The following is a 16,337-nucleotide window of genomic DNA, read 5'->3' on the forward strand; positions in this document are numbered from 1 at the left end:
ACATTTCAGAATAAATTCCCCCCTGTCCGCTCAGTTTTTCGAAAGTTATGATTCTTTTTATCGAAATATTCAGTTTTAGTTGAAAGTCTAGGAATTTAATCAATGTTCTATCTGTCTTTTAGCAGACTTCAAAATAAAACATACATAAATGTAAACTATGAGTTATTTTTGGAACTTTTTACGAATTTCTGATTTGTACTTGCTCCCATCTATGAAAATTTGTTGACTTAATTAGGTTTGTATTTATCTTTAACTGAGAATTAATATTTTTCATTAGATTTTATCGTATCCTTCTTGATAATAACTCGAAGCTATTTTTTTAAAATTAATTTTGTGCAAATGATTGGAAACCAAAAATCGAACTTATCTTTGAGAAAAGAATCCAAAACTGATTTCAATTTTTCTCTCAGTTGTTTAGATTCTGGAATTTATGGGATTTTAGTAATTCGGGAGGATTATCATCCAGAGTCATTTTTACCTTTAAAACAATCACCAAATAAAATGGAGGATATAAAACATTATGTGAAAGTGTTTTTTAATGTCTAAAATAATTTTTTTATGGTTTCTGTATCTTGTATTGAACTCGACATATTTTCTTTTTTAAACTGAAAAATAATGAAAAAGGACATATTTTAGTAAATGGAGAGAACAATTTTAAATTAAGTTGTACTTTTCATGTACTTAGGTCGAGCTTCATTCATTAAAGATAAAAGACTTCCATTTTCTCGAAGAATTATGACAACAGGAGAGATTACAAATAGGTACTACAACAATTTGAAGTTATTACAATAAAAATAAAATGTATAAAAGCAACGTAACTCAAAGGTAAATCCGATTTTTGGGTTAAATTATTTATACAAAATTTTTCACCCTCCCCCCGTAATTGGTTCTTTGTGGTATTTGATTTCAGCTCCAATTTTTCTTTACTTATTCTCAGGGCTGACAAAATATTGTAACATCACAAAAGCTTATATATTTTCATGATTATGCTATTGTTGTAATTGTTCTATCAACCATGATTGCAAAAAGTATAATCTGCATAGGATTACACCATTATGTAATCGGGCTTACTAGATTTTTCTATATGGTGTATCTTACCAACTATTGGGCAAGACAGACAGATTTTGACAAAACACAAAGCCAATCATATTTTATTACGCCACTATTAAAAAGCGTGGTGGAAGTTAAACATCAAATTAGAGGAAAAAATGTTCGCATAAATTATTTATTTTGAAGTTAGTAGAAGAATTAGCGGTCTTGAGACTTCGAATGATACAAATATACCAATATATCAAGAAACTGCCACTGGTAAAATTTAAAAAAGGCGAAGATGTTAAGTCACTAAATATAAAAACAATTCTGCTACCTTGTACAAAATATGGAATAGTTATTTTTGGTAAGAGTTCAGTAGGGAGAAAAATTACATATTATGTCGTTTGCAAACAATGTCAATAAATATACTTATATGTAAATAACTATAATTATAGATTATTACTCTTGTCGTTTTATATATATACATTTAGAGATTATCTAATACAAAAAACATCACACTTTTATTCACATGTATAAGCTAAGTATAATTTTTGACACATTTGCCATTTAAGGTATAAAACACTTCTGGACATTCAACTGTTAAGGGAGTAATTCATAGATATGAGTTCCCAATGTGCAGTGGAAAAGGAATCGAGTCCTTCCAAACCTGATATTTTTTAATGGTGTGGTTAGAGGCTGAGATATATTCCTCCTCGACGGTATAATTCCGACGGCATCAGTGTAGATATTGCTAAAAAATAACTCGTTACCTGATGTGTTAATCCACTTTGGATGTTAATCATGTCGTATAAAAACTTAAATGGGGATCTTGAATCTGGTGGATGTCTCTACAACATAAACAGCTGAATGAGGGAGTCCTGGCTATAATCCCACCGTATAAAGATAAGGGTGTCCTTCCTCTTGATGTCATCCTCTACCAATGAAATGAATTGTGTTTCATGCCTGGGACTTGAGAGTAAAATTTGACTTATTGAATCCCTCCTCTGTATGAGGACTCTGAAGAAGAATCCCATCCTCATTTCAAGGTAAAATTAAGATAGGAATGGACTAAGCTTTCCAGTCTTCGTAAGTGTAATCTTCTCCAGCCTTTTAGGCTAAGAACAACAATACACGAGTTTTCAATGTCCAAAAAAACATACACAATTCCATCAGTAAAATATAACTTCTCAAGAATAAAACATGAAAATGGGACTGCAGCTGTCTGCTGATTTTTTTGTGTTTCTAGTCCTTTTCTTCTAGTAGTTCTTGTATAAACAGTACAATATTACAGATTATTACTTCTTTATCATTATTCATTTTTTCTTCTTTCCTAGCTAAAGTTTGAACCGATAATAGAAAAACATAAAAAGGCGACGAAGATGTCATGCGACAAAATCTCCTCAAGGAAAAATTACCACCGGAAAAAATGTAAGCGGATACAATGTAGAGGGAGAACATGTTTAGCAGAAAAAAATACCGATCACCCAAAAATATACATTAAGAATATTAAAACTATTCGTTATAGTTATTGTATGGAAGTTAAATAATATTTAGTACTATTTAATTATTTTTCTATGAAATTTATTTTTTATTTCTTCTCTTACTTCATTACCTCATTATCTGTTGTCCAACTATGAGTATATTTGATTTTGACACTCCACATATCCGTAATTTCCATTACTTTAGCCACTTGCAGCAATATTTAGGCCTCATACTTTTTTATTCTTGTTGGAAGTAAAAACAGTGCTTTTGATCGTTTGAGCATGCGAAGTAGTTAGTTCGGCTATATATATATATTTTTTTTCATCTTCAAAATGAAAAATATTGATTATATTCCTATATATATCACTTGAGAAAACGATTTTTAATGAATTTTTTGAAATTCAAGAACAAATTGAAACTTCTCAATCTCTTTACAAATAGAGAATATTGTTTAAAAAAAGTAAATTGACAGTGGCTATAGAGGTAAAGAATGTTTTTTGAAACTTAACAAACATTACTTTTTCATTATGATAACGACATTTGTGATTTCTCCTTATTATATTACTTTGAAAACTAGTTAAAAAACGCATTCATGGTTGAAAAAGTAATTTTGGGGTAGGGAGTGGTTTTTAGCGGCCATTTTAATTTTTTTTTTAAACAAACGTAGTCATTAGAAAAGTTGACTAAAATTAAATTTCTCCTTTTCAGTAATTAACCCCACCCCCATACTTCAAATATTTGATTATAAAAAAAGATAATAATCTTTAAATATAATATATATTGAAATATCAAAATTAAAACTTATTGTCAGTTCTGATTGGATATTCAACAGTCACAATTTCTTAAACAGTCAAATATAAACTTTATAAAATCATTAGGACTAAATAATTTGAAGTAAACAACTAAATATGAGAAACCAAATGGAAAAGTATTGAATATTTATTGAGCTCCTTATAAGGACAATATTCTAATAAAATATTAAATTAAATTGCAAATTACTTAAATCACTCAACACCTTCTTTGAAATATTTTCAAGAGATAAGAATACTGAGACTTGTAGACGAATATAGAGATTCTTCTTTGCAAACGAATGTTTCTTTTGAATACATGAGATGGATTCCTAAATATAATGTCGTTTGGTCGAATAGTTAATCAAATCACTACCCATGGCCATAATCTGATAAAATCAATAAGTTTTTTTAGGCACGTAGAAATATTAAAGAGGAATGTTAATGTCAACTATGCGTTTTCAGAAAATAAATTAACTTTCCATGTATACAGTGCTCACTGGATGAATAAAACGAAGAGCAACGAAAAGCTTCCTTTCAGTACCAGCGAAGAATCATAATTAAATTTGCATCGATCGGAGTAATCAGTAATCTATTTATTTTTCAATGGCGTAACAGTATTATAACGATATGGTTCAAACTTGTGAGTATATCACAATGATTCTAACATTAAACCGATGAAACTGTTCCAATTTCATCCGTATCTTCTCTTATATCTAATTTCCTTTGTTTTTTTTTTCATGAAGAAGAAGAAAATACTTGAATTATTTAAAAAAGGAGAGGTTTTGTCAGAAGGTCCTCAAAATATAGAAGGAGATATTGCAGTAAAGATGGACTCAAGGATAATTATAAAAAAAAAGGAGAAATTTTGTGTTCTAAATAAGTACGTAAACACTTTAGTGAACCAACCTTAAGACTGGATTCTAACATTATTTTTTTTTGCCAATAAAATTCTTTCTTAGAAAAATAAATATCAAAATTTAGAAATAAACAAAAACTAATATTTGATAAATTGTTACTAACAATTTATTACAATATTTTATAAGATTAGCAGCCTTATAAATATTTTGAAATTTTTGCGTTCATAAGGTGGGTCCAGTGAAGTGCTTATGGACGCATATATCTTCTGTTTTTTTACTATTATTCAGCTTCAGTCCATCTTTACTGCGATAGTTGCTTCTATTTTTTGAAAAACCTTTTCACAATACTTCTTCTTTTTTAATAATTTCAAGTATTTTCCTATTATTTATCCTCCTTCAAGGAATAAAAAAAATGGAGGCGTAGTATAATTAGAAGAAGAGTGGAGATAAGTAAGACATTTGAAAGGTTTCAACAGTTTAATATTCGAATCAGTGTGATTTACTCATAAATTCGAACCATATCATAATAAGACAAGTAAGTACAATTAAGTCTTATATTAAACATGTATGAGAAACAAAAACAATACTGATTACTCCATTATATTGGAATTTAATTATGATTATTCACTAAGAATGAAAGGAATATTTTGTTGTACCTCGTTACATCGATCAAGATATCACTATATAAATGGAATGTGGACGCATTTTAAGGAAATAGGCTGACATAAACAAAAACAATTCTCTTTAGTATTTCAACCTGGCTAAAAAACTCTCCGATTTTATCAGATTAGGACATTAGTAGTGATTTGATTGATTATTCGATCAAACGGTTTTATAATTGGGAATATATCTCGGGTATTTATGAGAAACGTTCGTTTTACCAAAAGGAATACATCTATTTGTCTCCTTGCCTCAGTTGTCCTGTTTTTTTTTTTTTTTTTTTTTAGAGTTCCTATATGATTTTCGACTGGCTCTCCTCATTTTCATTTAAAGGGTATTGTAAAAGAAGTTCATCCCTTGAAATCTGTTTCTTTAGTAACAAGGACTGACTCATGAAGATAGCGAAAAGGTAATTGTTGTGTCTGACGAGGTGAAGTCGACAAAAACCATAAAAGATTATTCACAACGACTGAGAGAATAAATAAGATACGTAGAGGAATAATATATATACAGTCAAATTAAGAACAAGGAAACTGCTGATTTTAGCAAGCTATAAATAGACAAACGATCTATTTCGATAAACAGTTGCTTATGTACCAAAAGTAATTGAATTCTGTTATGGTCGGTAACATCCATTTCTTTAATTTACATAAAATACCATGCATTGTGAAAAATATATCATGAAAATTTCATTTATTTTACATTTTAGTTATAATTTTTAATTATTGTTATTTGATCTTAACGTTTATTTTATTTGATAATAAGTTATCGTAAAAAATATACTAAAAACATGTATTAAAATAATTAAATTTTTCAAATGGTACAATATAATGCATTATTAATATTTGTTATATTTACAGGGAGATGCTGGTATATATGAATGCCATGCTAATAACAAGTGGTCTGTTGATATGCGAAGCTTCAGAACTGACTATAATATTTTTTTTGATAAAAAATAATGATGTATATTTTTGAATGACATATAAATTGAATTTCTGTTCATTTCAAATTTGAAGTCTAAACATTAAGAAAAAAATTAGCAAAACACATACTGAGTTATTGATAATTACAAAGAAAATTTCGGTTAAATTGAATTTGCATTTATATTATTAATACAATTATATAGAAATCGATGTTTTTTTATTCGAATGTTTAATGTTTCCATTGCTAGTTGAGACTATAAAAAATGTTATACTTTTTTCATTGATATTTTGCTAAGAATGCATGTGAATAGATAAAAACAATTTTGAAATACACAACTATTATATGTCAGAAGACACAGAAGCATTTAACTTTACATCTTACAGATAAAGGATGTCTTGCTTAAAAGATTGTAATAGTTTAATTAAGACATGGCCGGGTTCTGATCATATCTTTGTCTGTTTAATTAATTCCTTAGTTCACCCAACGAATAGCATTATGTTCGATTTTTCTCGGACGAAATCCTTCATTTTTGTAAATATTTTTTTATTGTTCTTGTCCTTAATTGATTTAGTACATCTGTTATCTGTTTTTACATCGTTCTCCCGACTTGTATTTCCAGCTCCTTATCTGTTTACATCTTTAGGACGTATCAAGCTCAATCGTAATTTTTGTCTTGTTGAAGCAAAAATAAATTTAAAAAAATTATCAAAAAACCAACGCTGGAAGATTTTTATATGATATTTATAATGATCTTAAATGCCTAAATAACACTTTTCTTTAAATGCTTGTATATTCTTTATTATAATATTCCCAATGATAGCTTAGTTTAAGAAAGAAACATAAATGTATCACATAATATAATTTTGTTGTCTTGAAATAATTTTTCAAAATACAATTTCATCTAAAACGAAAAAATCCACAACCGTTTGCTGAGACCAATCTTACTGGAAGCGGATTCAGGACGGCATCTGAAGCTAGATATTATAGTATGATAGACATGGAAGTTCCCATGTGTACAAGTACTCCATGTTGTGAGGATGAGGCTCCGAAGCAATCCTTCTTTTCGAAGAGCTGCGCTTTCCATTTTTCGTGTAGAGTAATCTTTCATATCTTTAAATGACTAGGACGGCCTCCCTAGCCTACTTACATGGATTAGAACGTACATTGAGAGCCTGGTAAGTGCATGAACGAACGAAACGGGAATACTCCATCCCTCTAAAATTTCAAAATATTCTGATTAATCTTTTGTATGAACTGGAGGGCTCTGATGGCAATGCGGTTCGTAAAATTTCTTTTAGGAATGTCACCTCTTGTAACCTGGCAATTAGATTTTTGCTGGACAGTAATGCTTAATTCTGTATCTATGAAGTCGTTTTCTAGCATGATAGTTGTGATACAAATAAATACATTTTTGTCGTCATGTTGAAAATTTTTACAAGAAAATATGGATATTTTTTTATTGTTATTTGAAGAAATTGTGCAGCAGAGCAAAAATTTTAATTTTTGAATTTAAAAAAAAAAATTCAACAAGGCAAGCCCCTCCCCCCTCCCCCATATAGTTATCCGGATGCTCCTGATTCTTGGAGAGTAGGGATTAAAAAATGCTACAAATAGTTATCCAGTATGAGATTATTTTTATATATTTATTAAAAATGTGTGACTTCATTTATGAGACAATGAAATAGTAAATAGTACACGATATTAAATAATGTTCCCTTTTTTTTACTATACCCCTTCGAAAGGAGATGTCGCTTTTACGAAGGTTAATAGAAATACAAAGTTAGACCATCATGTAATCGAGCTTGTTAGAATTTTCAATTTGATGTACCGTACCGACTACTGGGCCAGACAGAAAGGTTTTAACGTCATTGAGAATAACAACCGTATATTAAAAGCTTATAATACTAGAAATTATATGATTAATTTTTTAGTATATATTCTTTGACATCACTATTAAAGAGTGTGGTGGAAGTCAAACATTAGTGGGAAAAGGTTTATGGTATAACCTTGTATTTCAATTAACCTTGACATGTAAATAATATTTTAAAATATAATAAATAACTCCTTATATGAACATTATCATTAATTTATATATACTTATAACTATGTTAGAAATAGTTCTCCAGGAAGATCTATTATGAAGTAAATCGAGAATAATCGTCTAATTAATTAATGAATTAAACAGAACAATATATTTTGTGATGAAGTTTTCGTAGATTAAGTGACAAATGATATATGTGAAAAATAAGTTCAGTGTTATTATTTTATTAAATTATTGACTAATGCTATTATTATAATCAAAAAAATATTTAATTCAAGATTTAAAAGCTCTCTATTAAAAAAAAAAAAATAATTAGGTCTCTAAAAAAATTCCACTTTAGAGGGTAATATTTTAATTTTTCTAATTAATTCAAAATATATGCTTAATCAATTAGTGTACAGTTTCCAAATTTATGTAAGATTAATCTTTATATATCTTAATTTAATATCATTATATTTTACATAATTTGAATTTCTGGAGAATTAAATGATAAAAAGGAACCATTTTTCCGTTATTAGTTAATTTAACAAATATGATATAAATTACTTGAATCATTCATTGCTTGTTAAAATATTTCAATTTTAATAATAAAATATTGTATCAGTAATAAATGTATTTAATTTGGCTTAGATATTGGTTATCATATTATTAGAACTAATGACTTCTAGATAAGGTACATTTGATTCTGTGACGGATAGTGTTGCTGGATTCAATATTTTCTTTGTGTAACTATTTGATTCAAGTTGATGTATATGCTCAGTAAAAGAGATCCCGTTTAATTCGTCCTAAAATTAGAAAATAAATAAATCTAGTAATAAACAACCTAAATGAGTACTATATTTCAACATAAATTAGCTTCCATGAGTATTTCATATCGAATTAGAAAGAACATATATATATGTGAAATGAAAACATGGAAAGAGCAAATTATGGTTTTTCATAAAAATGACCCAATAACAGTCCTATATTCATTGTTAACTATTGTACAATTTCTATTAGACAATATTTCAATTATCCCTCTGTAAATCTGGATAATTATGGTTAATTGTAATGAAAATATCTTGCTAAATAAAGATTAAACTATGAAAATTGGTACTTCAATATTTCATTTTCAATGAACATAATAATAAAAAGAGTCTTTTAATATCTGAGTTAAGTGAAATTAAACTTTAAAAAAACTACATCAACTCTAAAACTCAAATCAATTGTTGAATTTTGTGTATTTTCATCATGTTGTGAATTAACTTGTACATGAGTATGAGCCCATATATTGAAGACCTGCTACTCGACTTGATCACCCAATCAAAGGATCGAGACTTAAATGGGACTCGATAGCCAAGACTGTTGAGTATCTTAAAGTTAGATGAGCACTGACTAGATCTCTTTATTAATTGTCAGGGGTACAATTTTTACATAAACAAGATCCCCTTTACATAAACTTATTATAATATACAACGATGACTATATAAACTCAATAAAAATAAATTTAACCCAAAACATAACTTAACAATATACCAAACATGCATAAATATTTTATTGTCTTTCAAAGTTCATGGTCTATGTTTTGCCAACGTCCTTACGCACCTTTTCTGTCCTATCTTAAGAGAGGGTTTTCTACCCTCTCGTTGAGAAATATATCCAAAAAATGTAAAATCAAATACATTAGACTTTTAAATCTTGCAAAATTATACAGTCTTTGTTGTGATCATTTTCGGAGTAGAATCGATGCAGTTCTTCTAATTTCCGAGTTTCCTTGTCGTTTGGGTACTTCATAATGTTTAAACGTCCCTATTATACAACAATTTTGCTTGAGTGTGTCCATTTTGCAAAGGTCTGCCGTATATGCAAGTAATACACCGTCAATTTTCCAATTTTAACAAGTTTTTAAAATTTTTAATCATCCCTTTCTATTAATCTATTTTAGTGCTGTTGTTTTGGAATTGAGAAACACGGCTCCAATGCCAATTATTTTGCAAATCTAGAGAACTCTTCACTGGAGTAACGTCAGGCTTGTAAGCATTCCGCTATTTTGGTGGTACGTTCATTTTTTTTTCTTCGTTCTGCATTCATCGTTCAGCCATCATTTCTGTACCTCGTTCCGTTCCGCGTTCCAAACATAAGGTAGTACCACATACACTGTAAAACAGCAAATCAGGGCTTCCACTTTGATAGTGTCAGGAAAATCCCATTTTGAGAACTAGGTTTCTACTTTTTTTACACAATACTCCAGTGATTCAATCCGTTCAAATGAGCTACAACTTACCAAAATTGGTTCAATCATCGTCGAGATAGGAGCCAAAAAGCAAAGTATATCCAATAAAATGGCTTCGGCAAAGCGAGGAATCGTGGCATCAGACGTGAAGATGAAAGTCCCGCATTGGTTCCCAAAAGGCCTGAAAATCGGAGTGAAGAAGTACCAAGACATTGTCAAGGAAGTGGTCTTGCCCTCGGCAAAGTCCAACTACCCAAAGATAAATAATGTGTTCCAGCAGGAATATACTGCAGCCCTTGCAACACAAAAGAGCAGATTTTATTATTTTTAGTAGCCCATATACTCAAATAACTGGTCAAATGAGTGACCTTGGTCCCATGACTCAAAATGATTCAACAGGTCAAGTTCAATATTTTTAAGTTCGACAAGGGCCTTCAAAAAGTACCCCTCAGCCTCCACCCTCTGACCCACTGCCACAAAATAGGTGGCCTAAGCGCTTGTATTTCTTTATCACTCTTTTAAATCATATATAAAAAACTAAAAAAATATATAAAATTTTATTACTTTAATTTTTTGCTAGTACTATTGGAACAGAACCATAAAATCTCATTTTTAAAGGTCAACGGTGAAAAAAAAAGAAGAAATCAGCTCTGCTTAACGTTCTGTTTATTGAACGCACATTCCATGGAACCCTGTTCAATTTTGTGTTCCTTTTACAAGCCTCAGTAACATGGACCGTTTTCAGAAACAATGTCCTTGGGAACTCCATGTCTTCCAAATACCGCTTTAATTCCATACTACTGCACTAGCTTTTTATTTGCTAACACCTAAACTTCCATAAATACATCTGCTATAGTAGTCACCTACTATAAAATAGTACTTTTGATCATACGTAAATAGATCCGTTGCAACTATCTTCCAAAATCTTAAAGGGCACTTGCTCCTCATTAGAGGCATTTTCTTCATCATTCCGTTTTCTTGAACTTTAGTCTATTATTGCTCAATTTGATTACTAATCCTAGACCAAAGTGTCTATACTATTTTTAAATGTCCATCACGTAGGTTACCGATATTTCATGTCTTAATTCCACTGGGATTTTCATTTTTTCTTTATGAATGACGAGGCCTTTCCAAATATTTATATCCTCCCTGTAGATATAGTTAGTTAAATATTTATTACTGAATGCCATACATAAATAAAATAAAATATAACGCAACAAACTTTTATAAGTTCTGAGATATAGGTGACAATGCTATCTCCAAGTTGTTGAAGTACAACTGGTTTCTGTTCATCAAGTCCCGAGCTTTTGAATGAGCCAAAGGAGTTGAAGGATTCCCTGACCTTGTTGCTATTCAAAAAGTCTATGTTAAAATCATTAACTTCCAAGGATGTTCCAGAAGACATACTGAGCATTCATTGTACGAAATGAGTTTCTATGAGGATTTTTAGTGATTCATCAGGTGATTGTGCGTAGCCCTAATCAGTTTTAAGAAGACCAATAGAGTTGTACGTTGTTTTTTTTTGAAATTTTATAAGTTGAGTAATATCTTTTGGAACTTCCGCTTTGCTGCAGAAACTCCTCCACGATTCTCTCTGCTCTTTTCTAAGGGCTGAACGATAATCCTTCTTGGCTATAAGGCATTCATTTCTGTGGGAACTACAATGACGCTTTTGTTCCAGTTTGTTGAGTTTATACCTTAGGCTGGCAAGATGTTTGGTCCACATTTTTCTCGTGTTCATGTTATCAGATATAGGCTATTGAAATGTGGGATTACACAAAATATTGGGAATCATTGAAGAATTTACTTATTTTTGAAATCTCAACAACATAATAAAAAAAAGATTTACGCATTTTTTGATACTCCTCACCATATTAAAATCATTCAAAATCATTTTCTGGTTAAAGGATACCACTTACCAGACAGATCCACAATTAAGTGCAATGATTTTCTAGTATTAAAGATTGTGACAAATTAAAAATGGCACGTAAAATTCAAGTTATTCATTAAGAGAGTCATGGCGGTCAAAGGCGTTTATCTGCCCGCACAACTATAAGCCATACTAGTGCCTCTGCACTTCAATATCTATACCCGTAAAAGAAAGCTCAAACTGATTTTATTGAAACTGTTGATTGCTGGTTCGATATATTTAATAGTAGAAGCCCATTCGAAGCCATTAAAGACTTTTATGGAGAAGTGGCAGGAAGCCGAGTCCTGCTGCCACATATAAGGCCTCCTATTGGAAACCATGTCGATCCAGGACTTACTTTGGTACTCATTAAACATTGAGAGATAAATCAAACTATGAAGCGTGATGGTTTGCATTGGGGAAAAAATCATTCATGGTATTGATTTGAGCCTTTTCGAAGTCAATAATAATATACTCTTGTTTCATATTCAAATATACTTCTTTTATTATCTTAAACAGTCTACTATAACTAAGATGTGGATTTGAGAAATATCAATTGACAACATCTTGAAATTAGTTCCTAAGATATGACAGTGGTATAGAGGATGTTAAAAGGATCCTCATCTTTTCTACAGCAAAGAGATTGAAAGATTTGAGAAAAGTACTATCTTGATCAGGAGATGGGACGTTTGTCTCCTCATTATTTTATCAAGTTTATACTCTCCACATTCAAATACATTCTGTCAGCTGACCAAACCTATTTGTGTTACTCACTTAAAAAAGTTAGGAGATTCAAGAAAACGATCACATAAATGCCATACAAAATGATCACAAGATTTTTCATAAAAATCAGTTTTCCGAGTTTTTTTCATGGTTTTGATAAAAAAAAATAAAAAAGTCTATTATTTTATAAATTAAAGAACAAAAATTTCCCAACTGATGGTTTTATTTCTTCAAAAAGGCATTCCCATCAAAAGGAACTAAGTTATGAATGTTTTTTGATGTTATCTGTAAATGACAAAAAAAAATTTTTTTTGAATATGTTTATGCGAACTTAAAGTATTTAACAACTAGGGATATATGTTGTAATTAAAGGTGTAGGGATCTGTTTACTGATTTTCTTTCAATAATCCCAAAATAGAATTAAAATGAGAAGAAGAAATGAGATAAATGACTATAAGAACAACACAAAAATATGAATAATATAATGTGATAGAAAAAACTTTTTATAGAAAACTTATGAATAATATAATGTGATAGAAAAAACTTTTTATAGAAAACTTATGAAGAATATAATGTGATAGAAAAAACTTTTTATAGAAAACTAATCAAGAAAGAGTGCAAGTATAAATTAATTTGATTATTATGTAACATTGGTTTGTATAATTATGAGATCGCCAATAGTATAGCCTAGCTGTCTGAGCCCAACCAGCAGTGTTATGTTTTTGGTCTGGAAATGCTGTACCGACCTGAGAACGTTATGATTTTGTTAGACAAAACTAAATCGATCCTTTATAACAGTTTGTTCTATTCTAGTCCCATAGCAAAATTCGGTTTAAATCGGGCCAAAATTAAAATTCCATCCAGATCGATCTAATGGAAAAAATCCATCTAATTTAAATTAATTTAATTTAGCAAAGTATAAATTATATACCAAATATCAAGCTACCGCCAGCAGGGCCTATCTGGAGAAGCCTAGCTAATTATTATATAATATTAATGTACTAGAATGTACCCGTATTATAGATTTTATTTCGAATTATTTTATTAATACATAATAAGAAAAACTCGCTTATCCTCTTCCTAATTCCTTTTCTTAATTCTTATTTAGTATACATACATACATCAATATATTATAGTACATAGGATGTACCCATTATATATATTTTATACTAAGAAAAACTAACTAATCCGCGTGACGTACACACATACAACTATAATATTATATAATAGTAGATTCTTGAAAATACAGACAAACGTTGACGAAGTCAGAAGTAACTATTCCAGGCTCTGATGTGAAGGAACCTCTGACCAATGAACGATCATTCCACTTAAGGAGATGAGAGTTACTAATGGACAAGATTTTTTTTACAGAATATGAAGTTGAAGGGAAGATCAGAAGTCGTGTGGATTGGATATTCAAATGGCAAAAGTATAAAATCCTACGAAGGGGAAAGGTGGTTGGATGATATCCATATATATTCAAATGCTTTTTGGTTAAGATTAATCCTGATTATTATGAATTACTTGATACTTTACACAAAGTTCAACATAAATATTTGATTATTAACTTAATAATAAGTAGTTTTATAATATTAATAGCTGTTATAAATTTTTTGGAGTAGTAATACGTATTATTATTATAACTTAAACATCAACAGTTGAAAGGCCCTTTTAACAATACTACCATACATTTTTCTTTATGCTCCAAAGCTTTTGTATACATTTTATTTTTTCCAATATTTCCATCCTTCATTATGACACTAAAATCAATGAAACTGTAAAATCTTAAGGAATAAATATCAAGTGAGTGAAATAAATGATTTATAATCAAATGAGTTCATATCAGGTAGTAAATTTAAAGAATCATAAAGTTTAATGTCTTAAATGATTCATTCATTATTTTGCGCAAACCTATATTTTATTATTATTTAAATATTTTTGAGACATTGCTTGATCTTTTTTACGATTCATTTATATTAGTATTAGGGTTGAAAATATTGTTGAAGTGAATGAGCTGCCCCCCCCCCCCTCCATCCCCATTCTTATAAAGTTCCTGTGTTTTATTCTATGCTCTTCTTGTTATTGACAATAAATAAACAACACAACTAACATATCTGATACCTGTACTCGTTCCAATTATTATACATCTTTCATTCATTAAACATTAAACTTAGCTTTAACTCAATTAAGAATTAACTTGATATATAATAGCTAAATATTTTAGCCAAATAATAACAAATCCTGAATCTAGTGAGGGGTTAACTTTATTTTTGGGTATTAAGGAACATATATTTTGTTACTGAAAAAGATGTATCTATGTAATCAGAGCCAAATAACCATTTGTTTGTTGTTACTAAAGAAATCCATGAAATTAGGAAGTTATTAATTTTCTCATGTATCAAGCAAGTAAAGTAATGATTACTATATTTAAAAGAAGTGATATTTACCTTGTAGAGCAAAAGTTCTTCAATTTCATCAACACATTCCTTAAATGATGGCCTATTTATTGGTTCATATGACCAACACTGTGTCATTAATTGATATAAGATATGGGGACATTTTAATGGTACATCTAATGTCTTTCGTAGATTACAAACATAATGGTACACGTCTAAATGTGACATACCGGGATAAGGTTGTTTTCCAAATGATATGATCTCCCATAGTACTATTCCGTATGACCAAACATCTGTTTGGTGTGTATAAACTCCGTCTTCGAGAGATTCTGGAGCCATCCAACGTATGGGCATCAAGCCTCCTTTACGATAGTAATCATCTCTATAAATTTCTCGTGCTCTACCAAAATCTCCGATTTTAACGAGATGTGTATGATCTGAAGTTGGTAAGCTAACAAGACAATTACGAGCAGCTATGTCTCGGTGGACATGTCGCATTTGTGTTAGATATAAGCAACCACGAGCAATATCTAAACAAAAACGTACTAAATTTTTACCCAAAATAGTACTACGATCTGTTAATGACCTCTTTGATCTCAAGAGTTCTAGTAAATCCATCTCCATTAATTCCATAACTAGAATTGTTGGACCACCGTCTACACAAGTTCCAATCAATTTGAGTATGTTAGGATGATTAAATTTGGACATAATGAGAGCTTCTTTTATAAATTCTTTTTTTGTTATTTCTTTGGCATTATACTTCAGAGTCTTGAGGGCAACATTTCTGGATCCATGCTCACTGCATTGAAGAGTTCCCTCATAAACATTACCAAAAGCTCCACTTCCTAATTTGGTCTTAAAACTTAATTGTGATAAAGAAAAGTGCTTGATTGGAGATAAGTTTTCACCGATCAAATTATATAAAGGATTGTTAGCACTGACAAAGGAGTCACGAAATTCGTTTAAAATTACTAAATCATTGCTTATTGAAGAAATAGATTTTTGATTTTTTGAAGTTTTTTTTATAATAGTGAAACTAAGATAAAAAACTATTGAGCAAAATATACTAATCGAAAAACAAATTGAACCAACGAGAATACTTATTTCACTCTTTTTTTTACGCTGTAAAATGAGATTAATATTGATAAACTGACTAGATTGACTAAAATTGCTCCAGCCATGTTCATTTTTAGCTCGAACTTTAAATTTATATACTGAATCATTCAACATTGAAGGAGGCCAAAAGTTTTTAACATCACAATAGATAAGATTCCAGCCATAAAAATTTCCATCTCCATTAATTTCCTGAA

General features: G+C 29.9%; 2 protein-coding genes and 1 long non-coding RNA gene across 13 annotated transcripts in view; 1 reads left to right on the plus strand and 2 right to left on the minus strand.

The window, feature by feature from the left end:
• Positions 1-6,097, plus strand: part of LOC121127219 (immunoglobulin domain-containing protein oig-4) — a 75,040-nt gene extending 68,943 nt beyond the window's left edge. For 4 of the 7 annotated variants that reach the window (XM_071892117.1, XM_071892116.1, XM_071892115.1 and 1 more), the window contains one exon: positions 5,683-6,097. In XM_071892117.1, coding sequence (XP_071748218.1) covers positions 5,683-5,797 — 115 coding nt within the window. In that variant the 3' untranslated portion in view covers positions 5,798-6,097. Of the gene's footprint in view, positions 1-2,366; positions 2,461-5,682 lie in introns of all 7 variants that reach the window. The other 3 variants (XM_040722578.2, XM_040722576.2, XM_040722574.2) reach the window with 1 other exon arrangement.
• The window catches only part of LOC121127211 (proto-oncogene tyrosine-protein kinase ROS), a 53,088-nt gene that overhangs the window by 10,325 nt on the left and 26,426 nt on the right, over positions 1-16,337 (minus strand). For 4 of the 5 annotated variants that reach the window (XM_040722557.2, XM_040722556.2, XM_040722555.2 and 1 more), the window contains 2 exons: positions 15,079-16,332; positions 7,361-8,572 (listed from right to left, as the gene is read on the minus strand). In XM_040722557.2, the coding sequence (XP_040578491.1) occupies positions 8,414-8,572; positions 15,079-16,332 (1,413 nt within the window). In that variant the 3' untranslated portion in view covers positions 7,361-8,413. Of the gene's footprint in view, positions 1-7,360; positions 8,573-15,078; positions 16,333-16,337 lie in introns of those variants that run through there. The other variant, XM_040722558.2, reaches the window with a different exon arrangement.
• On the minus strand, positions 8,608-15,067 carry LOC139906765 (uncharacterized). The gene is made up of 2 exons (XR_011782657.1): positions 11,222-15,067; positions 8,608-11,148 (listed from the first exon to the last, which is right to left on the minus strand). It is a non-coding gene; the product is annotated as an uncharacterized lncRNA (long non-coding RNA).

Source organism: Lepeophtheirus salmonis, chromosome 12 (assembly GCF_016086655.4).
Source record: "Lepeophtheirus salmonis chromosome 12, UVic_Lsal_1.4, whole genome shotgun sequence".
In the NCBI taxonomy this organism is placed as follows: Eukaryota; Metazoa; Arthropoda; class Copepoda; order Siphonostomatoida; family Caligidae; genus Lepeophtheirus; species Lepeophtheirus salmonis.